Genomic DNA, 23,821 nt, shown 5'->3' on the forward strand with positions numbered 1-23,821 from the left:
TTTCTCGGTTAACCTCGTGTAATTGTTTTTTTACAAAATATTTTTGACTGGAATTTTGACCAAAGAATCTGAATTAACACTGCATATTTTATACAACGTGGGAGGAGACTATTTAGCATATTGAATCCGTGGCATCTCCCAGAGCAATCCCATCAATCCTATTTCCCTGATTATTTCTCAGCAACTCTTTCTATTTCACATGCCCATCAACTCCTGCCTGTGGCTCAGCTACATTTGAGGTAACTTATTAGGTTACTTTTGAGTTGCCAATTTACTTGCTAATCATATCTGGAATGTGGGTGCAAACCAACCCATCTGGGAGAATCTGCAATCACAGAACATGCATGCCTCTATACAGATGGTCTGGGGAGGGAGTATTGAAGTTGGGTCACTGGATCTGTGAGGCAGAAGTTCCACCATGCTACCCTGTAAATGCATGTTCTGAAGATAACATTGTTGATAACTACACGAGCAAAGAACTCACATATTTGATGCCATTTGATAGTGTGCTTCAAAGGTTGAAAAAAAAACTGATCTAATTTCTACGAGGAGAAAATTTGAATACATTTTATTTATTTCTAGATTTTCTATTTGGAATACCATGATGGGTACATCCATATTGAGCCTTCCTTGGGCATTGAAAGAGGTTAGAAGATTCTTGTGCATTTCTGCTTTTTTCACCAATATTGTATCATCAACGTTTATTTTGTTCTGGAACCCAAATGGAGTGTTGCAATTCCACAAGATTGTTTCACGCTCTGATTTCAGACAATAAAACATTTTCTTCCTTTTCCCATTTAGGCAGGATTTACTTTTGGGATTATCTTGATCATTCTAATGAGCATGCTGATGCTCTATTGTTGTTATCGAGTAGTGAAATCTCGACAGACAATAGGTGTGTATATTTATTATTTTTGTAATCAGCTTTTGAATATGATGAGAACAATTATTTGCACTAAGGTGAAGGTAAATGTGTCTTGAAGGGGAGAGCTTGGTGAAAAGTAATGTATTTGTATCGTGATGACTCGTATATCACTGCTATCTTTAATGTCTTGTTGTAGAAATAAAACTTTCTAATATTTTCCAGATGAAACATTTTGGAAAATTAGCTACTTGGTTTGTGAATTATTACACTGAATCTTTGTCTACTGATTTGCTATTTACGTACTCATAAGATTACCATCAGGCCCCATCTCAAATTGTCAGAATGAAAAGTCAAACATTTTCTAAATAAATATAATGATAGATGTTCAGATCACATATCACAGCTACTGTGTCATATTCGAATAGAGAGTGGTCTTTATTAATATATTCTTTGAGATTTTTAGTTTGTTTCACTTTAATCAATGCAGTAGTTTGTTGGCTAATATTTCCTTTTAAGTATTAAACATCCAGTATGTTTAATTCATACTCGTTAATGTAAATGGATTGGTTAGCAAGATGACAAAATTTGGTGGAATTGCAACTTTTAACCTTCCCAAAATAGACTGAGACTATCATATATCCAAGGGCTTAGATGAGGTGGAATGTGTCATGTGTGTTCATGAGTTTTCTCAGGCAATATGAAGAGGACCCTACAAGGGAGATGGCAAAGTATGACTGAGGTGTCAGTGGGTGAGCACTTTGGGACGAGCTTTAAAATATTTACTAACTTTTAAATATTTATGGATAAAGATGGTGCGGGTCCACAAGTTAGTTCCAAATTGTGATAAATATAAAAGAATATTAAATGGTCTGCATATGTTCATTTTGGAAGTTTATACCCCATTTCCATGCTAATTTAATTGAATTATGCTAGAGTTACTCAGCCAGTCAGGCAACATCTCTGTAGAACATGGATAGGTGACACTTATCCATAGGTGAGGTTTTGGATTGAGACACTTAACTGTTGGTTACAAGTCCTGTATTGTTTGAATAATCAAGGCTTGATCATATACTAAAATGAATTTATTTTCTTTCCCGAAGTTCATATCGATACATCAAGCTGGGAATTTCCCGATGTCTGTAAATATTATTTCGGTTCCTTTGGCCAATGGACCAGTCTTTTTTTCTCTTTAATTTCCTTGTATGGAGCCATGATTGTTTACTGGGTCCTTATGTCCAATTTCCTTTACAACACTGGAATATTTATTTACAGTAAGTAAAAAAAGAAATGCCTTATCTCTTTCATTTTGGATTTTAGTGCAGTCAAAGCCTGTTTATTTCAAAATGTAAATGCTACCATGACTAATTCAATTAATCTAGTCCAGCCTGTGAATGCGGAGCAGAACAACAGACAGCCAACCATGTCATCGCTGGGTGCCCGCTCTACCACCCACCAAATGGAACTCGGGGCCTGGCAGACATTGACCTGGCTGAGACAACAACCTGGCTGAGACAACAACCTGGCTGCTAAACACCCGGCTTGAGATCTAACTATCCCTTTGGTTTATGTTTAATTCGCAAGAAGAAGAAAATTCAATTATTTAAATTAAAATCTTAATTTCCGTCTGGCCTTTTCAACCATTACTTTGGGAAATGTTTTATAATAGTAGAATAAAATGATTTGGATCAATCAGTGCTGCCTTGGTTTGTGTGTACAAATTGCAGGCAGAAAAATGTCAAATGTCCAACTACTGTTGAAGCTAGTGTAAGGAAGTATATTTAATTGTGGATAAAGAACTTAATGATAGCTTGGTTTCATCTACCATGTTCGATTTAATTGTTTTCCAGATCATGTTCATAATATGTCAGAAGTAAACCATGTTTTGAGTACAAATGGAAGTTATAAAGGTAGGATTATTCGTTGAAAGTTCTATTTAAATAATTTAAATATTTCCTGTCATAAAAAATACACATTCATCTGTATTTTAAACTGAGATCAATTGGTGACGACATTCTTAAGACATTTGTCAATGCTAAACGCAACCTAATATTACTATGATGATCCTGGTTAAGTAAGAAATATTATTTGCTGTTTGCATCTTCTCTGATGCCTTTACATAGAATTGACTGTTGTTAGCCAGAAATCTGGGAGCTGAACAGATGACCAAGTTATCCACTATCATGATGAGTTTGTACTGTGGTTGGAAATGCCTATCTTAAGGTGGAAGAACCATCTCTAATCTGAACTGGTTTATGAAAAATGTTTTGTGAGAATATGGAAAGAGTAACAGGACGTGTCTGCTGAAGCGAATATAATTTAAACCAAAAATCTCATGTTTCCTAATGTTAAATAGCCACACTCATTATTTTAAAGTAACTTGGCACATGATAATATAAAAACTTGTTACATGATAATAAAAAAACCGTGTTACATGATAATAAAAGAGCTCATCACTGCCTCAAACTTGATTTTTTTTTTTGCATCAAAATTATTTTTATCTGTTAAATACTTGCATCGTTCAAATAAAATGTCACATTTTAAGTACATTTTGAATTGATGTTGTATCAGAAGAAAATTACATGCAAGTTAGAACGGTTCAATTAATTACTGCCCCCTTTGTTTCCAAGCAGTAATTTCAACTAGGCTTATTGGGTACCGTCAGCAGCAGTAAAATCGGGTGAAACTAATTTGTTCCAGGTGAATGACGAGCTATTTAATTTAAAGGCAAAGATTGCAAATTGTTTGAGGAGCTATTTTGAACACAAACTTTTAAGCAATGATAGAAACATCGAAACATAGAAAATAGGTGCAGGAGTAGGCCATTCGCCCCTTCGAGCCTGCACCGCCATTCAATATGATCATGGCTGATTATCCAACTCAGTATCCTGTACCTGCCTTCTCTCCATACCCCCTGATCCCTTTAGCCACAAGGGCCACATCTAACTCCCTCTTAAATATAGCCAATGAACTGGCCTCAACTACCTTCTGTGGCAGAGAATTCCAGAGACTCACCACTCTCTGTGTGAAAAATATTTTCCTCATCTCGGTCCTAAAAGATTTCCCCCTTATCCTTAAACTGTGACCCCTTGTTCTGGACTTTCCCAACATCGGGAACAATCTTCCTGCATCTAGCCTGTCCAACCCCTTAAGAATTTTGTAAGTTTCTATAAGATCCCCCCTCAATCTTCTAAATTCTAGCGAGTACAAGCCGAGTCTATCCAGTCTTTCTTCATATGAAAGTCCTGACATCCCAAGAATCAGTCTGGTGAACCTTCTCTGTACTCCCTCTATGGCAAGAATGTCTTTCCTCAGATTAGGAGACCAAAACTGTACGCAATACTCCAGGTGGTCTCACCAAGACCCTGTACAACTGCAGTAGAACCTCCCTGCTCCTATACTCAAATCCTTTTGCTATGAATGCTAACATACCATTCGCTTTCTTCACTGCCTGCTGCACCTGCATGCCTACTTTCAATGACTGGTGCACCATGACACCCAGGTCTCGTTGCATCTCCCCCTTTCCTAATCGGCCACCATTCAGATAATAGTCTACTTTCCTGTTTTTGCCACCAAAGTGGATAACCTCACATTTATCCACATTATACTGCATCTGCCATGCATTTGCCCACTCACCCAGCCTATCCAAGTCACCTTGCAGCCTCCTAGCATCCTCCTCATAGCTAACACTGCCCCCCAGCTTTGTGTCATCCGCAAACTTGGAGATGTTGCACTCAATTCCCTCGTCCAAATCATTAATATATATTGTAAATAGCTGGTGTCCCAGCACTGAGCCTTGCGGTACCCCACTAGTCACTGCCTGCCATTGTGAAAAGGACCCGTTTACTCCTACTATTTGCTTCCTGTCTGCCAGCCAGTTCTCTATTCACATCAATACTGAATCCCCAATACCATGTGCTTTAAGTTTGTATACTAATCTCGTATGTGGGACCTTGTCGAAAGCCTTCTGAAAGTCCAGATATAACACATCCACTGGTTCTCCCTTATCCACTCTACTAGTTACATCCTCGAAAAATTCTATAAGATTCGTCAGACATGATTTACCTTTCATAAATCCATGCTGACTTTGTCCAATGATTTCACCACTTTCCAAATGTGCTGCCATCCCATCTTTAATAACTGATTCTAGCAGTTTCCCCACTACCGATGTTAGACTAACTGGTCTGTAATTCCCCGTTTTCTCTCCCTCCAATCCTCAGGAACTACTCCAGAATCTAAAGAGTTTTGAAAAATTATCACTAATGCATCCACTATTTCTGGGGCTACTTCCTTAAGTACTCTGGGATGCAGCCTATCTGGCCCTGGGGATTTATCGGCCTTTAATCCATTCAATTTACCTAACACCACTTCCCGGCTAACCTGGATTTCACTCAGTTCCTCCATCTCATTTGATCCCCGGTCCCCTGCTATTTCCGGCAGATTATTTATGTCTTCCTTAGTGACCTGTCACGTTTAATTGGTGTTCACCTGCTTGTTTGTTATTGTGCTTTTGTTTCATTGGATACTTCTGAAATTACTTTCAGAAGTATCTTATGTTTTACGTTACGTTTACAATGAATTATATTTATTTACTTTCAATTTACTTTCAATATTTTTTTGGACTTTGTTTTCTCCTTGCATCTCAGTAGAACTGTCTCACACTTTATTGCTTAAGCCAAATTCAAGGTAATACCTTGAGGCTACTTAGTGAATTAGAATAGTGATGACATCTTGCATCTTGCAAAAGAGGATTAGAATAGTGAAAGAATCTGTATTGTAGGGAGTTTAATCTTATACTCAAGTAATCTAGAGCTTTTAGGAGTTTATCAAACTACTTGTGCATTTCTTCTGACCAATACAATACAATACAATATTTATTCAATGTCATTTGAACCTCAGTGAGGCTCAAACGAAACTCTATTTCTACAGCCATACAAACAAAACAATTCCTACAAAACACACAAACAATTCAATTCACACAAACATCCATCACAGTGAATCTCCTCCTCACTGTGATGGAAGGCAAGTCTTTTCTCTCCCCTGCACACCATTTTCCCCGATGTTGAAGCCCCAGCCGGGCGATGGTAAGTCCCACGGCCATTAAAGCTATGCCGGGCGATGTACGGCCCCGCTGCAGGTCGTTCCAACCCCGTGCACGGGCTGGAGAAGTTGCGTTGCGGGAGCTCCGAAAAGCGGTCTCTCACCCGGACCCGCGAGCTCCCAATATTACAGTCCACAGGCCTGCAGCTGGAGCCTCCGAGCTCCGGAGTCGGGCCGCAGCAGCTTTGTTTGAAGATAACTGATAAATAGACAAAATGGTACTGTGTTCCTAATGGGAAAAGTAAATAACAATAATGTATTTTCCTTCAATCGATCCCTAGAAAAATCAAAATTGAATAGTAATCGTTAAAGCTCTGGAACCAGATTTTGAGAATGAATTTGAACAGGATATTTGTCTGCTTTATTTTTACATTAGAGATACAATCCTACATATAATAATTGACCAATTTCAATTTGCTTTCAATGAAAGCAATAAGAATGACATTGTCATAATGTTTCTGTGGGATAATGTAGGATGTTCACTGAAGCACTATTTGTTTATCAGGATTCTCCTTGATTTTTGAAGATTGTAACATTTTGTACAGAACTTGCAGGTCTGAGTCAATCTTATCTTTCTGATTTCAGTTATTTGTCCAAACCCACCTGGAGTTCATGTGATAAATTCCACAGACATGTCCATCATCGTCAGCAATGACACAGCCTTCCATGAGTTTCACAAGTGGTGGAGTAAAACAAATGCTGTTCCTTTCTACCTCATTTTACTATTATTGCCCCTTCTCGGCTTCAAATCTGCTTCATTTTTTGCAAGGTTCAATATTCTAGGTAAGTATTCCATTTACATCCTGATGCAACTTGTAGACATGGTTGAGCTTTACGACTTATATTTTGTTCTTTAAACAAAGTTTTTCAAAAAATATTTGTAGTCCCAGCGAATCCAGGAGTTTGATTCATGAAACCATGAAACTTGGAAATCTCTTCATGACTCTTTCCAGGTTAATTTAATTGATTCAAAATGTTTTTCGGAAAAAGATGTTGGAATGATGGTTGATCCTGCTGGATGTTTTTAGAACAATTCCAATGGAGAGACAAGCAACTAAATTGTTACTTAGTGCAATTTAAAACTCTGTGTCATAGTCATATAACCATATAACAATTACAGCACGGAAACAGGCCATCTCGGCCCTACAAGTCCGTGCCGAACACTTATTTTCCCCTAGTCCCATCTACCTGCACTCAGACCATAACCCTCCATTCCTTTCCCATCCATATACCTATCCAATTTATTTTTAAATGATAAAATCGAACCTGCCTCCACCACTTCCACTGGAAGCTCATTCCACACAGCTACCACTCTCTGAGTAAAAAAGTTCCCCCCTCATGTTATACCTAAACTTCTGTCCCTTAATTCTGAAGTCATGTCCTCTTCTTTGAATCTTCCCTACTCTCAATGGGAAAAGCTTATCCACGTCAACTCTGTCTATCCCTCTCATCATTTTAAAGACCTCTATCAAGTCCCTCCTTAACCTGCGCTCCAAAGAATAAAGACCTAAATTCTAGTAAATCTCCTCTGTACTCTCTCTATCTTGTTGACATCCTTGCTATAATTGGGCGACCAAAATTGTACACCATACTCCAGAATTGGTCTCACCAATGCCTTGTACAATTTTAACATTACATCCCAACTTCTATACTCAATGCTCTGATTTATAACGGCTAGCACACCAAAAGCTTTCTTTACCACACTATCTACATGAGATTCCACCTTCAGGGAAATATAAACAGTTATTCCTAGATCCCTCTGTTCAACTGCATTCCTCAATTCGCTACCATTCACCATGTACGTCCTATTTTGATTTGTCCTGCCAAGATGTAACACCTCACACTTATCAGGATTAAACTCCATCTGCCATCTTTCAGCCCATTCTTCCAAATGGCCTAAATCTCTCTGTAGACTTTGGAAATCTACTTCATTATCCACAACTATCTTGTATCATCTGCATACTTACTAATCCAATTTACCACACCATCATCCAGATCATTGATGTACATGACAAACAACAGTGGACCCAACACAGATCCCTGAGGCACCCCACTAGTCACCGGCCTCCAACCTGACAAACCGCCATCCACCATTACTCTCTGGCATCTCCCATTCAGCCACAGTTGAATCCATCTTGCTACTCCTGCATTAATACCCAACAATTGAACCTTCTTAACCAACCTTCCATGAGGAACCTTGTCAAATGCCTTACTAAAGTCCATATAGACAACATCCACTGCTTTACCCTCATCAATTTCCCTAGTAACCTCTTCAAAAAATTCAAGAAGATTAGTCAAACATGACCTTCCAGGCACAAATCCATGTTAACTATAACCATATAACCATATAACAATTACAGCACGGAAACAGGCCATCTCGGCCCTACAAGTCCGCGCCGAACAATTTTTTTTTCCCCTTAGTCCCACCTGCCTGCACTCATACCATAACCCTCCATTCCCTTCTCATCCATATGCCTATCCAATTTATTCTTAAATGATACCAACGAACCTGCCGCCACCACTTCCACTGGAAGCTCATTCCACACCGCTACCACTCTCTGAGTAAAGAAGTTCCCCCTCATGTTACCCCTAAACTTCTGTCCCTTAATTCTGAAGTCATGTCCTCTGGTTTGAATCTTCCCTATTCTCAAAGGGAAAAGCTTGATCACATCAACTCTGTCTATCCCTCTCATCATTTTCAAGTCCCCCCTTAACCTTCTGCGCTCCAGAGAATAAAGACCTAACTTATTCAACCTATCTCTGTAACTTAGTTGTTGAAACCCAGGCAACATTCTAGTAATGTTCCTAATCAGACCCTGTTTATCCAGATGCTTATATATATTATCTCTAAGTATCCTTTCCATTAATTTGCCCACCACTGAAGTCATACTAACAGGTCTATAATTGCTAGGTTTACTCTTAGAACCCTTTTTAAACAATGGAACAACATGCGCAGTATGCCAATCCTCTGGCACTATTCCCGTTTCTAAGGACATTTGAAATATTTCTGTCATAGCCCCTGCTATTTCTACACTAACTTCCCTCAATGTCCCAGGGAATATCGTGTCAGGACCTGGAGACTTATCCACTTTTATATTTTTCAAAAGTGTCAGTATTTCTTTTTCTTTGAATCTCATAGTTTCCATAGCTACTCTGCTTGTTTCCCTTACCTCACATAATTTAATATCCTTCTCCTTGGTGAATACTGAAGAAAAGAAATTGTTCAATATCTCCCCCATCTCTTTTGGCTCTGCATATAGCTGTCCACTCTGTCTCTCTAATGGACCAATTTTATCCCTCGTTATCCTTTTGCTATTAATATAGCTGTGGAAACCCTTTGGATTTACTTTCACCTTACTTGCCAAAGCAACCTCATATCTTCTTTTAGCTTTTCTAATTTCTTTCTTAAGATTCTTTTTACATTCTTTATACTCCTCAAGCACCTCATTTACTCCATGCTGCCTATAATTATTGTAGATCTCTCTCTTTTTCCGAACCGTGTCCAATTTCCCTTGAAAACCATGGCTCTTTCCAATTTTTACTATTTCCTTTCAACCGAACAGGGACATAAAGATTCTGTACTCTTAAAATGTCCCCTTTAAATGTCCTCCATTTCTCTCCTACATCCTTCCCATAAAACTAAATGTCCCAATTCACTCCTTTTAAATCCTTTCACATCTCATCAAAGTTAGCCTTTCTCCAATCAAAAATCTCAACCCTAGGTCCAGTTCTGACCCTCTCCATAATTATATTGAAACTAATGGTATTGTGATCACTGGACCCGAAGTGCTCCCCAACGCATACCTCCACCACCTGACCTATCTCATTTCGTAACAGGAGGTCCAGCACTGCCCCTTCTCTAGTAGGTACCTCTATGTATTGCTGCAAAAAACTATCCTGCACACATTTTACAAACTCCAAACCATCCAGCCCATTTACAGAACATGTTTCCCAGTCTATGTGTGGAAAATTGAAATCTCCCACAATCACTACCTTGTGCTTACTACTAATATCTGCTATCTCGTTACATATTTGCTCTTCCAATTCTCGCTCCCCATTTGGCGGTCCATTATACACCCCTATAAGTGTTACTACACCTTTCCCACTTCTCAGTTCCACCCAAATAGCCTCCCTAGACGAGCCCTCTAATCTATCCTGCCAAAGCACTGCTGTAATATCTTCCCTGACAAGCAATGCAACACCTCCACCTCTTGCCTCTCCAATTCTATCACACCTGAAGCAATGAAATCCTGGAATATTTAGTTTCCAATCACAGCCCTCCTGCAACCATGTTTCACTGATCGCCACAACATCATACTTCCAGGTGTCAATCCAGGCTCTAAGCTCATCCACCTTTCTTACAATGCTCCTAGCATTAAAATATACACATTTAAGAAACCCACCGCCTCTTATTCTCTGTTTATTTTATTTGTCTTCTTTCTCCCCTAGATTTTGGGTCCGAGTGCTTCCCTTCTCTGCCTCCTGCCTCACACTCTACTAGCTTTCTCTATTTGAGTCCCTCCCCCCAACCGTTCTAGTTTAAAGTCTCCCCAGTAGCCTTTGCAAATCTCCCCGCCAGGATATTGGTCCCCCTCGGATTCAAGTGCAACCCGTCCTTTCTGTACAGGTCACACCTTCCCCAAAAGAAGTCCCAATGATCCAGAAACTTGAATCCCTGCCAACTGCACGAGTCCTTCAGCCACGCATTTATCCTCCACCTCGCTCCATTCCTACTCTCACTGTCGCGTGGCACAGGCAGCAATCCTGAGATTGTTACTTTTTTGGTCCTTTTCCTTAACTCTCCTCCCAACTCCTTAAATTCTCCCTTCAGGACCTCTTCTCTTTTTTTTACCTATGTCATTGGTACCTATATGTACCACAAACTCAGGCTCCTCTCCCTCTGATTTCAGGATATCTTGGACACGTTGAGACACATCCGAGACCCTGGCACCAGGGAGGCAAACTACCATGCGGGTCTCCTGACTGCGTCCACAGAATCGCCTATCCGACCCCCTAACTATAGAGTCCCCAATTCATATTGCCCTCCTCTTCTTTTCCCTACCTTTCTGAGCTCTTCGGCCCAACTCATCTATGCCAACTAAGATGGCCCATCTAAGCTCATCCCATCTGCATGCATTTGGCCCATATCCCTTTTCAGCCTTTCCTATCCATGTGCCTGACAAAATGTACTTTACATGTTATTGTTGTATTTCCCGCAACTACTTCATCAGGCAGTTCGTCCTATATACCCATCACCCTTGGTGTGAAAAATCTGCCTCTCGGGTCCCCATTAAATTATTCAACTCTCACCTTAAACGTGTGCCCTCCAGTTCTTCGTTCCCCTACGCTGGGGGAGAAAAGACTGCGTTCACTCTATCTATTTTTACACTCTTATGCTTTTACGCTTCGCTCTAAGATCAACCCTCAGCTTCCTGCGCTACAAGGAATGAAGTCCTAGCGTACCGAACCTCTCCCTATATATCATTGCCTCAAGTCGTGACAACATGCTCCTAAATAATCTCTGCACTCTTTCTAGCTTAACATCAGCCTTCCAAGAGGAGGGTGACTAAAACTGAACGCAATAAAACATATGTTCATATTTTATTTGATTTGCATTGCAATTTCCTGAGAATCATTTGTTTTTGTTTTTGGAAGTTATTAAAATATCTATTTTGAAGAGCTAAGAAAATATTGGTTGTGCTTCTCTCTGCCGCATCCTATTCATGTATTTGATGTTGCTGCTAATTTAGTGACAAAGGTATCCAGGTTTGGAATGTGTTAACTTTGTACATGATTTCATCAAAATTAGATTTGGTGCTTTAATGTTTAACTCTGCTATTGTCTTTTGAGTGGAGGCGTTTGGTCCGATGTTTTATTCTAGATAGTTGATGCTGTTACAACTTTTATTGGATTCATTTGTCATTGCCTAACCTGAGCAGTATTTTTACCGATCCACATAACAGTGCCATTTAAGTTGAATTCAAATGTTTGTGAAAATTATATTCTGAACATATAACCAAGTGTTGTTGGGCCAGCAACTGTAACCATTTGCTCGAAATGCATTTTTTTTTTTTTGCCGCCTGGCTAATATTGACCATCAGCTTTTAACCTGCAAATAAGACAGCTTTCCAAAAACATTTATCTTCATTGTTGGGTGGAAATACTCATTGAGCATGTCATGCTAACTTTGAAAATGTTGTATCTTATTCTATTGACAATGCGTCAGTGGATGAGATTTGTTGAATTCTGCAGATTCAGTTAAGTTCATTGTCAAATGCACAAGTACATTGAGCTGCAGGTGCAATGAATGTAGTTTGGTAACATTATCACACTGATATTACATTAGCAACATGAAACTGGACAGAGTTATGCACTTAGGTATTGAAACCACTGGATGTTGAGCAATCTTTCAATGTTTTCCAAAATGTAAGTACATTTCAATGCCCAGTTTTAGGAAGTTTGTTTTGTGTCTACAGGTACAATTTCAGTTGTCTATTTAATTATTTTGGTAACGCTGAAGGCGGCACAACAAGGCTTTCACTTGGAATTCCATTGGTTTGAGTCTACAAATAATTTTGTCGCAGGTAATTTTTCCAGTAATCATATTAAACTTTAATTTAGGCGTGTTTATAGAAAAGCATCAAATTCAGTTATTTTCTTCACATTAGAGGAACATACAGTGCATTCAGAAAGTATTCAGACTCCTTCACTTTTTCCACAATTTGTTACGTTACAGCCTTCTTGTAAAATGGATTTAAAAAAAATTTTAATCATTAATCTACACACAATACCCCAGAATGAAGAAGCAAAAACAGGTGTTCAAAAATGTTTGCAAAGAAATTTAAAAAGATATAACTGAAATTTACATAAGTATTCAGACCCTTTGCTATGACACTCAAAGTTGAGCTTTGGTTCACCCTGTTTCCATTGATTATCCTTGAAATGTTTCTACAACTTGATTGGAGTCCACCAGTGGTAAATTAAATTGATTGGACATGATTTGGAAAGGCACACACCTGTCTATATAAGGTCCCACAGTTGACAGTGCATATCAGAGCAACAAACCATGAAGATGAAGGAATTGTCCGAAGACCTCCGAAAGAGGATTCTGTCGAGACACAGATCTGGGGAAGGGTATAAAACAATTTCTGCAGCATTGCAGGTCCCGAAGAGCACAGTTGCCTCCGTCATTCTTAAATGGAAGAACTTTGGAACCACCAGGACTCTTCATAGAGCTGGTCCCTCAGCCAAACTGAGCAATAGGGGGAGAAGGGCCTTGGTCAGGGAGGTGACCAAGAACCCGATGGTCACTCTGACATCTCTGGAGATGGGAGAACCTTCCAGAAGGACAACTATATCTGCAGCACTCCACCAATCAGGCCTTTATGGTAGAGTGGCCAGACGGGAGTCACTCCTGAGTAAAAGGCACATGACAGCCCACTTGGAGTTTGCCATAAGGCACCTAAAGGACTCTCCGGCCATGCGAAACAAGATTCTCTGGTGTGATGAAACCATGATTGAACTCTTTGGCGTGAATGCCAAGCATCACGTCTGGAGGAAACCAGGTACCGCTCGTCACCAATACCATACCTACGGTGAAGCGTGGTGGCAGCATCATGCTGTGGGGATGTTTTTCAGTGGCAGGAACTGGGAGATTAGACAGGATCGATGGAAAGATGAACGGAGCAAAGTACAAAGAGATCCTTGATGAAAACCTGTTCCAGAGCGTTCTGGACCTCAGACTGGCGCAGAGGTTCACCTTCCAACAGGACAACGACCCTAATCACACAGCCAAGACAACGCAGGAGTGGCTTCCTGTCAAGTCTGTGAATGTCCTTGAGTGGCCCAGCCAGAGAGCCCTGACTTGAACCCGATCGAACATCTCTAGAGGGACCTGAAATTAGCTATGCATCGACACTCCCCATCCAACCTGACAGAGTTTGAGAGGATCTGCAGAGAGGAATGGGAGAAATTACAGGTGTGCCAAGCTTGTAGTGTCATACCCAAAAAGACTTGAGGCTGTAATCGCTGCCAAAGGTGCCTCAAAGTACTGAGTAAAGGGTTTGAATACTTATGTAAATGTGTAATTTCAGTTATTTCTTTTTAATTACTTTGCAAAATTTTCTAAACACCTCTTTTCACTTTTTTAATTATGGGGTATTGTATGTAGATGATAAAAAAAAATGAATTTAATCAATTTCGCAAATAAGCGCAGAAGGTTAAGGGGGGACTTGATAGAGGTCTTTAAAATGATGAGAGGGATAGACAGAGTTGATGTGATCAAGCTTTTCCCTTTGAGAATAGGGAAGATTCAAACAAGAGGACATGACTTCAGAATTAAGGGACAGAAGTTTAGGGGTAACATGAGGGGGAACTTCTTTACTCAGAGAGTGGTAGCGGTGTGGAATGAGCTTCCAGTGGAAGTGGTGGCGGCAGGTTCGTTGGTATCATTTAAGAATAAATTGGATAGGCATATGGATGAGAAGGGAATGGAGGGTTATGGTATGAGTGCAGGCAGGTGGGACTAAGGGAAAAAAATTGTTCGGCGCGGACTTGTAGGGCCGAGATGGCCTGTTTCCGTGCTGTAATTGTTATATGGTTATATGGTTAATTTTAGAATAAGGCTGTAACGTAACAATGTGGAAGAAGTGAAGGGGTCTGAATACTTTCTGAATGCACTGTTTGCATCAAATTTCTAATTTGAGAAGATGAATTGATAACTTTTTAGTTCTGATATTTATCCTTTGAGATTAAAAATGCTTTCCAATGTATTGATATAGCTGGCAATGTCATTGTGGGTTAATTGTTATTTTGTATTTTATAACTCCCCATCTGAAGGGCTGCAATGTGGTTAGTTACATTTTATAACTTTACATTTGAGACCAGTTGTGCAACATGTAATAAGATTGGGTGAGTTGTGTTGGGTTTTTTTTACTTGAAGGGTCAGATGAGTTGACCTTCCAGCACCAAAAAGTCAGCAAAGCTTTAAGCTCACATCTCCAATTTGCAAATTAACATTCAAACAAATAGGGATTCTAATCTTGGTCAAGGCTGATCAGCATTGTTCAAGAGGCAACATTTACCAGCACAGTGCTGGGGAATACAATACGTGTGTGTGTGTGTGTGTGTGTGCTTTGCTCGACCAATGAACTTTGCATGGAGTCCTGTTTTGTGCTGGCGGCTCTGAAAGCAACACCCAGCAGGATTATTTCTCTCAAATTTCTCATGAATTTGTCTTGCGGTATAATTTGTGGCGACTTCAATTTTGACAGTATAACAAGACATTTTCTTTGGTTTGTTTAGAATTCCTTATATGGATATGGTGAAGATTGTTGTTACCATCTTTGAGTCTCTTCAGTACCCACCAATGGGAATCTCTATCCCATTTGTAGGAACAGCTACAAATCAGAGACAGAATCTGCATGGAAAGGCAAGGACATTCAGGGATAGTCCGCACGACTTTTGCGTAGGAAATTGTGAGCGCAATCAAGCCATACACAAGTATAACAGGTAGTGCAAAGAGAAAAATATCAGGGTGCAGAATATAGTGTTACAGCATTTGTGCTACTACAGAGAAAAACCATTTTTTTTTCAATGCAACATCTGCAATGAAAGAGGTTGAGAGATCAGGTCAATACCCTTAGCTTATGAGAGAACTGTTCAGTCGCACAAAAGCAGGGAAGGAGCTGTTGCTGAATCTGGTGTTCGGAGCTTTCAAGCTTTTGTATCTTCTGTAGGACAATCAAGTTAGGACATGCACAGTAAATGGAAGGATCATGGAGAATGTTGTGTTCCAGACACTAGGCGTCGGGTATAACGTTCCCTAAAAGTAGTGACCCAGGTCGACAGGGTGGCCCATTTGCCAAAGTGAGACGGTATATTGAATACAGGAGTTGGGACACATGCAAAAAGGATTCACTGAGATGTTGCCAAATTGGGACGGTTTGAGTTGCAAGGAGAGACTGGATATACTGGGTTTCTTCCCTCAGCAGATGAGGCTGAGGAGAGAAGTTAAAGCTTTATAAAATTAAGTGGTATCTTTTCACTTTTCAATCTTTTCACCAAGATAGGGAAATTAAGAAAGAGAGGGCAAAGGTTTAAAGTGAGAGGGGAAAGATTTAAGAGACCTAAGGGGCAACTTTTTGATACAAAGGGTAATGAGTACATAGAACCAATTATTAGAGGAAGTAGTACTGGTGAGTACAATTACGACACTTAAAAAGCACTTGGACAGATTCATTGGTAAGAAAAGTTTAGAGGGCAATGGGCCAGGATCAGCCAAGAGGGACGAGCTTGGTTAGAATTCGACAAGTTAGGTCAAAGGGCCTGTTTCTGTGCTATTTAACTCTTGACGCTATGAATTGGGAAACTGAATGATGCGTATAAAAGGGTAACCATTAAAACCATGTTGCCTCAGTCCTCTGTCCACCTAATGTTGTTTTTGAATATAAATAAGAACTTGTGTCAAGATCTAGTGCCAATTTCAGATGTGCCTTAAATCCACATCGTGTTTGCTTTTAGATAATAATAATAATAATTAATTTTATTTATGGGCACCTTTCAAGAGTCTCAAGATGTGAGGAATCGCATAATTTAACCTCACAAGATCAGGGCAGTTGTGTCCTGTTTCCCAGCGACTATTTATTCCTTAAATAACAAAATTAAAATAGTATTATGTTGCTGTTTATGGTAGCTTGCTTTGTGTTTTGCATTTTAGATGTGCTTCCTTGTCCTGTGCTGAAATGCTAAATCCATGTGTGCCCTGTTACTGAGAACATCGATTTACATCTTCATCATAACTGTATTTACATTTGCCTCAATGCATTAGCCCTAACACTATGCTCTCCGTAATGTTTGGGACAAAGACCCATCATTTATTTATTTGCCTCTGTACTCCACAATTTGAGATTTGTAATAGAAAAAATCACACGTGGTTAAAGTGCACATTGTCAGATTTTGATAAAGGCCATTTTTATACATTTTGGTTTCACCATGCAGAAATTACAGCTGTGTTTATATATGTACCCCCATCTCAGGGCACCATAATGTTTGGAACACATGGCTTCACGGGTGTTTGTGATTGCTCAGGTGTGTTTAATTACCTCAATGCAGGTTTAAGAGAACTCTCAGCACCTAGTCTTTCCTCCAGTCTTTCCATCACCTTTGGAAACTTGTATTGGTGTTTCTCAACATGAGGACCAAAGTTGTGCCAATGAAAGTCAAAGAAGCCATTATGAGAATGAGAAACAAGAATAAAATTGTTAGAGACATCAGCCAAACCTAAGGCTTACCAAAATAAACCGTTTGGGACATCATTAAGAAGAAAGAGAGCACTGGTGAACTTACTAATCGCAAAGGGACTGGTAGGCCAAGGAAGACCTCCACAGCTGATGACAGAAGAATTCTCTCTAAATAAAGAACAAAACCCAAACACCTATCTGACAGATCAGAAACACACTTCAGGAGTCAGGTGTGGATTTGTCAATGACCACTGTTCGCAGAAGACTTCATGAACAGAAATACAGAGGCTACACTGCAAGATGCAAACCACTGGTTAGCTGCAAAAATACGATGGCTGGGTTACAGCTTGCCAAGAAGTACTTAAAAGAACAACCACAGTTCTGGAAAAAGGTCTTGTGGACAGATGAGATGAAGATTGAAGATTAACTTATATCAGAGTGATGGCAAGAGCAAAGTATGGAGGAGAGAAGGATCTGCCCAAGATCCAAAGGATACCACCTAATCTGTGAAACACGGTGGTGGAGGTGTAATGGCTTGGGCATGTATGGCTGCTGAAGGTACTTATCTTCATTGATGATACAACTGCTGATGGTAGTAGCATAATGAATTCTGAAGTGTATAAGCACATCCTATCTGCTCAAATTCAAACTAATGCCTCAAAACTCATTGGCCAGCAGTTCATTCTACGGCAAGACAATGATCCCAAACATACTGCTAAAGCAACAAAGGAGTTTTTCAAAGCTAAAAAAAATTGTCAATTTTTGTGGCCAAGTCAATCACCCAATCTGAACCCAATTGAGCATGCCTTTTAAATATAAGCTAGAGATGGCTGCAATACAGGCCTGGCGGAGCATCACCAAAGAAGACACCCAGCAACTGCTCATGTCCATGAATCGCATACTTTAAGCAGTCATTGCATGCAATGCATATGCAACAAAATACTAAACACTAAACATGACTACTTTCATTTACATGACATTGCTGTCTCCCAAACATTATGGTTCCCTGAAATGGGGAGGAACCATGTATAAACACTGCTGTGATTTGTGAAACATGGTGAAACCAAAATGTATAAAAATGGACTTTATTAAAATCTGACAATGTGCACTTTAACCACATGTGATTTTTTTTTCTATTATATAAATCAAATTGTGGCATACAGAGGCAAATAAATAAATGAAGGGTCTTTGTCCCAAACATTATGGAGGCACTGTAGCTGTACTTCGGTTGCTGAATAATGAACTACTTTGATTATCCTGTGGCATCCTACTATTTTGCTTCCCAGAATCCATGGCTGGTCATGGCCGTCCGAAGGGGGGGGGGTGCGCTGGGTGCGACCGCACCCCCCTTTTTTTCCCTTAAGAAAAAAGTCACCCAAAAAAAGAAAAAAGAAAAATTGGAAAAAAAAATCGATTATATTTTTTTTTAAATCCAAAAAAAAAAAAAATGTTTCCACTTTGGAAACGGCCAGTTCTCTGTTCTCTCGTCCCAGGCGGGAGTGGCTGAATCTGAACCCAACGGCTGTAACCCCAACACCAGTCGCCGCTGCGGCGGAGCCCGCTCCCCTCGCCTCCCCCTGCCGCCGGGGCCCAACCCATCTTCCCCCCCACACCACCCCAGCTGACCCTCCGCTGAGCCCACGCCACCCCCGCTGGGCCCACGCCACCCCCGCTGGGCCCACGCCACCCCTGCTGGGCCCACGCCACCCCCGCTGGGCCCACGCCACCCCTGCTGGGTCCACGCCACCCCCCGCTGGGTCTACGCCATCCCCACCGGGCTCACGCCACCCCTGCTGGGCCCACGCCACCCCCGCTGGGTCCACGCCACCCTCGCTGACCCCCGCTGGGCACACGCCACCCCAGCTGGGCCCACGCCACCTTCATTCCCCCCGCCCGCTGGGCCCCCGCCACCCCCACGGGCCCACGCCACCTTCATCCCCCCCCGCCCGCTGGGCCCGCACCACCTTCATCTTCGCCCCCCCCCGCAAGAAAGAGGGGGGATGTGAGAGGTGGGAGGGGGAGAGAGAGAGGAGAAGGGAGAGGAGAGAGAGATGGGGAGAGGGAAAGGGGAATTATCTTGATTGAGATTGCAAAATTAAGGTAGGTTTTAGAGCTATTATATTTTCTCCTCCATATGAATAATATTAAACAATATCAAATAATATCAAACAATTGGAACTGCTTTCTTTTCCTTGATAACAATACTGAAAAATATGAATTCCATAGTTTGTGACATAAATGCACATTTTAATGGGATCATTATATACAGATGTAACATTTCCATTTTGAGATCGGGGGGAGTGCTGGGGGCAAATATGCGTCAAGCCGATAGCCTAATCGTTAAAGAGTTAAAAGATAGCCTAATCGATAAAGCGCTGAGAAGAGCTGCCAAGGAAAGATACTCTGAGAAGTTGAGGAGCAAGTTCTCAGCTAGTGATTCTTCTTCAGTTTGGAAGGGCATGCAAGAAATCACCAGCTATAAGAGGAAAGCCCCCCGCTCTTTGGACAATCGTCAGCTGACGAACAACCTGAATGAGTATTACTGCAGGCTTGGAAATCAGAAACGTAACCCTGAAACCCCCTCCCCAACAAACACAGCCAGACCCCAGTCTGCAAAGAATGGACCCGGCACCCTCTCCTTCCCATTCACCACTTCACATCTACTTAAGGCAAGACTCCAGTATGAAAAGAGTGGAACCTTTCCGACTCCACCCAACCACTTCACACCCACTCACAGCCTGACCTCAGTCTGCAAAGACTGGACCCTTCTACACCCACCCCACTCACCACTCCACTCCAATCACCACTTCACACCCAATGACTGCACCTCCACAGACACCTCTGTCAAGCTTCTCAAGTTTGCGGATGACACAACCCTGATTGGACTGATCCAGGATGGGGATCTCTGTACTCTTTTCAGTTTGACATCTTTCCTATAACATGGTGCCCAGAACTGAACACAATATTCTAAATGCGGTCTCACCAACGTCTTATACAACTGCAACATGACCTCCCAACTTCTATGCTCAATACTCTGACTGATGAGGGCCAAAGTGCCAAAATACTTTTGACCACCTGATATACCTGCGACACGACCTTCAAGGAACCATGCAACCATCAACCATTCCTCTGCCCATCTGGCTAATTGATCCAGATCCTGCTGCAATCTTTCACAACCATCTTCACTATCTGAAAAACCACTCACTTCTGTATCATCAGCAAACTTGCTAATCTTGCCCTGTTCTGTGACGTTTCACAGAGTGCTGGACTAACTCAGCGGGTCGGGTGAGTATAGAAGTTGGGAGGTCATTTTGCAGTTGCATAAGAAGTTGGTGAGGCCGCATTCAGAGTATTGTGTTCAGTTCTGGGCACCATGTTATAGGAAAGATGTCATCAAACTGGAAAGGGTACAGTGAAGATTTATGAGGATGTTGCCAGGACTAGAGAGCCAGAGCTATAGGGAGAGGTTGAGTAGGCTGGGACTCTATTTCATGGAGCACAGGAGGCTGAGGGATGATCTAATAGAGGTGTATAAAATCATGATTTGAATAGATATGGTTGAGTCTTTTGCCCAGAGTAAGTGAATCGAGGAGCAGAGGACATAAGTTTAAGGTGAAGGGCAAAAGATTTAATAGGAATCTGAGGGGTATGTTTTTCACACAAAGGGTGGTAGGTGTATGGAACAAGCTGCCAGAGGAGGTAGTTGTGGCAGGGACTATCGCAACATTTAAGAAACAGTTAGACAGGTACATGGATAGGACAGGTTCGGAGGGATATGGATCAAACGTGGGCAGGTGGACTAGTGCAGATGGGACATGCTGGGCCGAAGGGCCTGTTTCCACACTGTATCACCCTATGACTCTATCTTTCCCTCTCAAACCCATTCTCCTGCCTTCTCCCCATTACCTCTGACACCCCTATCAATCAAGAATCTATCAATCTCCTCCTGAAAAATGTCCATTGACTTGACCTCCACAGCTGTCTGTGGCAATGAATTCCACAGTTCACCACCCTCTGACTTAAGAAATTCCTGCTCATCTCCTTCCTAAAGGAATGTCTTTTAATTCTGAACCTGTGGCCACTGGTCCTAGACTCTCCCACTAGTGGAACCATCCTCTCCAAATCCACTCCATCCAGGTTTTTACCAGGCTGGGACAGACGGCAACAGCTTCACACCATTTCCCAAAGCTTGTGTCCTGTCCTGCATCACCCAAGGCAGCAGAGACATTATAGGAGAGGGCAAGCACTGTAACAAAGTAGCTCACGATGGTTTGGGTAACATTCAGGAATGTCTATGCATGGCACATCATGAATATTACTGAAGAACGGTCTTGACCCGAACTATAATCTATACCTTTTCTCCAGAGATGCTGCCTGACCCACTGAGTTACTCCAGCACTCTGATATGTCACCTATCCATGTTCTCCACAGATGCTGCCTGACTCTCTGAGTTACTCCAGCATTCTGTGAAACGTCGCCTATTCATATTCTCCGCAGATGCTGCCTGACCCGCTGTGTTACTCCAGCACTTTGTGACTATTTTCCCTTCACCCATGTGCCCAAGCCCATTCTCCCCCTCCTTTCCTATGTTCCTTTCTACCCATAAACCTCTCTCTGCCTTTACATTTCACTCCTCTTTCAAATCAGCTCTACTTATCTACATGCATTTTTCTTCTTCACTTTTTAGTCATAGAATGATGCAGTGTGGAAACAGGCCCTTCAGCCCAACTTGCCCACACGGACCGACATGTCCCATCTACACTAGTCCCACTCACACGCGTTTGGCCCATATTCATCTAAATCTGTCCTATCTGTGTACGTGTCCAAATGTCTCTTAAACATTAGGGTAGTCCCAGTCTTAACTACCTCCTCTGGCAGTTCGTTACATACACCCAGCACCCTTTGCGTGAAAAAGCCACCTCAGATTCCTGTTAATTTCTGAAATATTGGTCATAAATTTGGTGCAAAAATGCTCCAAAACAAGGCTCAGAATGCATCAGAGAGCATCTAAAACCCCTGAGCTTCCAGGGCCCTTAAGCGGGCCCTGGACCCCGGCATCGAGTGACTTCACGCTTCGCGCTCGTGATGTGTGCAGCGCACACATTATTTCACATTACGTTTTTTGTAATCCTGTCATGCCACCCCCCTTTTTGAAAAGCTTCGTACGGGCCTGCTGATCATATCCTAACTTATTAGAGAGTGGAATTGAGGAACTGCAGATGCTTGTTTACACAGAAAGACACAAAGTGCTGTAGTAACTCAGCAGGCAGCATCTTTGGAGAACATGGATTGGTGACATTTTGTCAGGACCCTTCAGTGTGAAGAAGGGTTCCAAAATGTGTTTGCTTATTTATGTTCTCCTGAAATGCTGCCTGACCCACTGAGTTACTTAAGAACTTTGTGTCTTCCTAACTCTTATTCTTCTGTTTTCTCAGTGTCCTAGTGCTTATTGACAATATCAAAATTTGTTTCTTTTAAGATTGCGATCCGAAAACTGTTTATACAAAATACACATGTACAAAGTCAACTGAGTTTATAAAAACCCACCGCCCAATTTTGGTGTTTGATAAATTGAAGCTTTGTTTTTGTTTCAGAATTTAGAATATCTTTCCCACACCTGACTGGAGTCCTTGCACTTGCTTTCTTCATTCATAATTGTGCCATCACCCTTCTAAAGAATAACCAACATCAAGAAAATAATGTAAGTTTTAACCACAGGAAAAGCTTCAGCTGATGCTATTCATTTTCTCACTCAAATTGGCTGTTAATTAGATCAATTCCATTCTGATTTATTTATTTAATTCTTTATTTCGAGCAGAATAAAAGAATAAAAAGCAAGTGTGAAACAGCATACAAAAAACAAAACAAGAATATTTATAAGGTGTCATAAACAATATCTATAAATAAATGAAATCGTATGTGTCCGAAAAGGAGCAGGAAGAAGCCAAAGCTTATTCATTCCCACCCCTTATTCAACTGCTTATAATTATCTTAAACAAATATAGCAGCTTGGGAGCAAGAAGGTTATTTTTCATTTTGAACCATATCTGACTAAAAGGAAAATGGCATTATTCTTGCGTTTTAGTCACTTGCTGTCGGCTGAAGGAAAGGAAAATGTATCATGTGCTCAGTTTTTCATGTTGTCTTTAGAGCCTGGCAATTCCTTTACATTATGTCCTTGCAGCTTTTGTCAAGGCACACATCACAGTTCTTCCACAGGGCACAAAGCTAGAAAAGAGGTGGCACTGGGGCAAAGCCTGACAAATGATACGTGGATAAAGGTCAGGCGGGTGATTGGCAGATGAGTGCATTAAACTAGACTCCATCTACACTTAAAGTGCAGATGGAGTCAATGGAAGGGAAACATAGAAACATAGAAATTAGGTGCAGGAGTAGGCCATTCGGCCCTTCGAGCCTGCACCGCCATTCAATATGATCATGGCTGATCATCCAACTCAGTATCCCGTACCTGCCTTCTCTCCATACCCTCTGATCCCCTTAGCCACAAGGGCCACATTCCTTTACAGGGAGGTTGGTTCGTGTGATAGTTTGCACTACGTCCGCCATTCTCTGCCATTTCTTGCAGTGTCGGATGGGACTGTTGCTAAACCATGCTCTG

General features: G+C 41.3%; 1 protein-coding gene across 3 annotated transcripts in view; it reads left to right on the top strand.

Moving 5' to 3' along the window:
- Window positions 1-23,821, top strand: part of slc38a9 (solute carrier family 38 member 9) — a 55,848-nt gene that overhangs the window by 14,729 nt on the left and 17,298 nt on the right. For all 3 annotated transcript variants that reach the window (XM_033030539.1, XM_033030556.1, XM_033030549.1), the window contains exons 5-11: window positions 583-646; window positions 802-895; window positions 1,966-2,136; window positions 2,713-2,772; window positions 6,548-6,745; window positions 12,439-12,546; window positions 22,797-22,903. In XM_033030539.1, coding sequence (XP_032886430.1) covers window positions 583-646; window positions 802-895; window positions 1,966-2,136; window positions 2,713-2,772; window positions 6,548-6,745; window positions 12,439-12,546; window positions 22,797-22,903 — 802 coding nt within the window. The remainder of the gene's footprint in view (window positions 1-582; window positions 647-801; window positions 896-1,965; window positions 2,137-2,712; window positions 2,773-6,547; window positions 6,746-12,438; window positions 12,547-22,796; window positions 22,904-23,821) is intronic.

Source organism: Amblyraja radiata, chromosome 1 (assembly GCF_010909765.2).
Source record: "Amblyraja radiata isolate CabotCenter1 chromosome 1, sAmbRad1.1.pri, whole genome shotgun sequence".
Taxonomy (NCBI): domain Eukaryota; kingdom Metazoa; phylum Chordata; class Chondrichthyes; order Rajiformes; family Rajidae; genus Amblyraja; species Amblyraja radiata.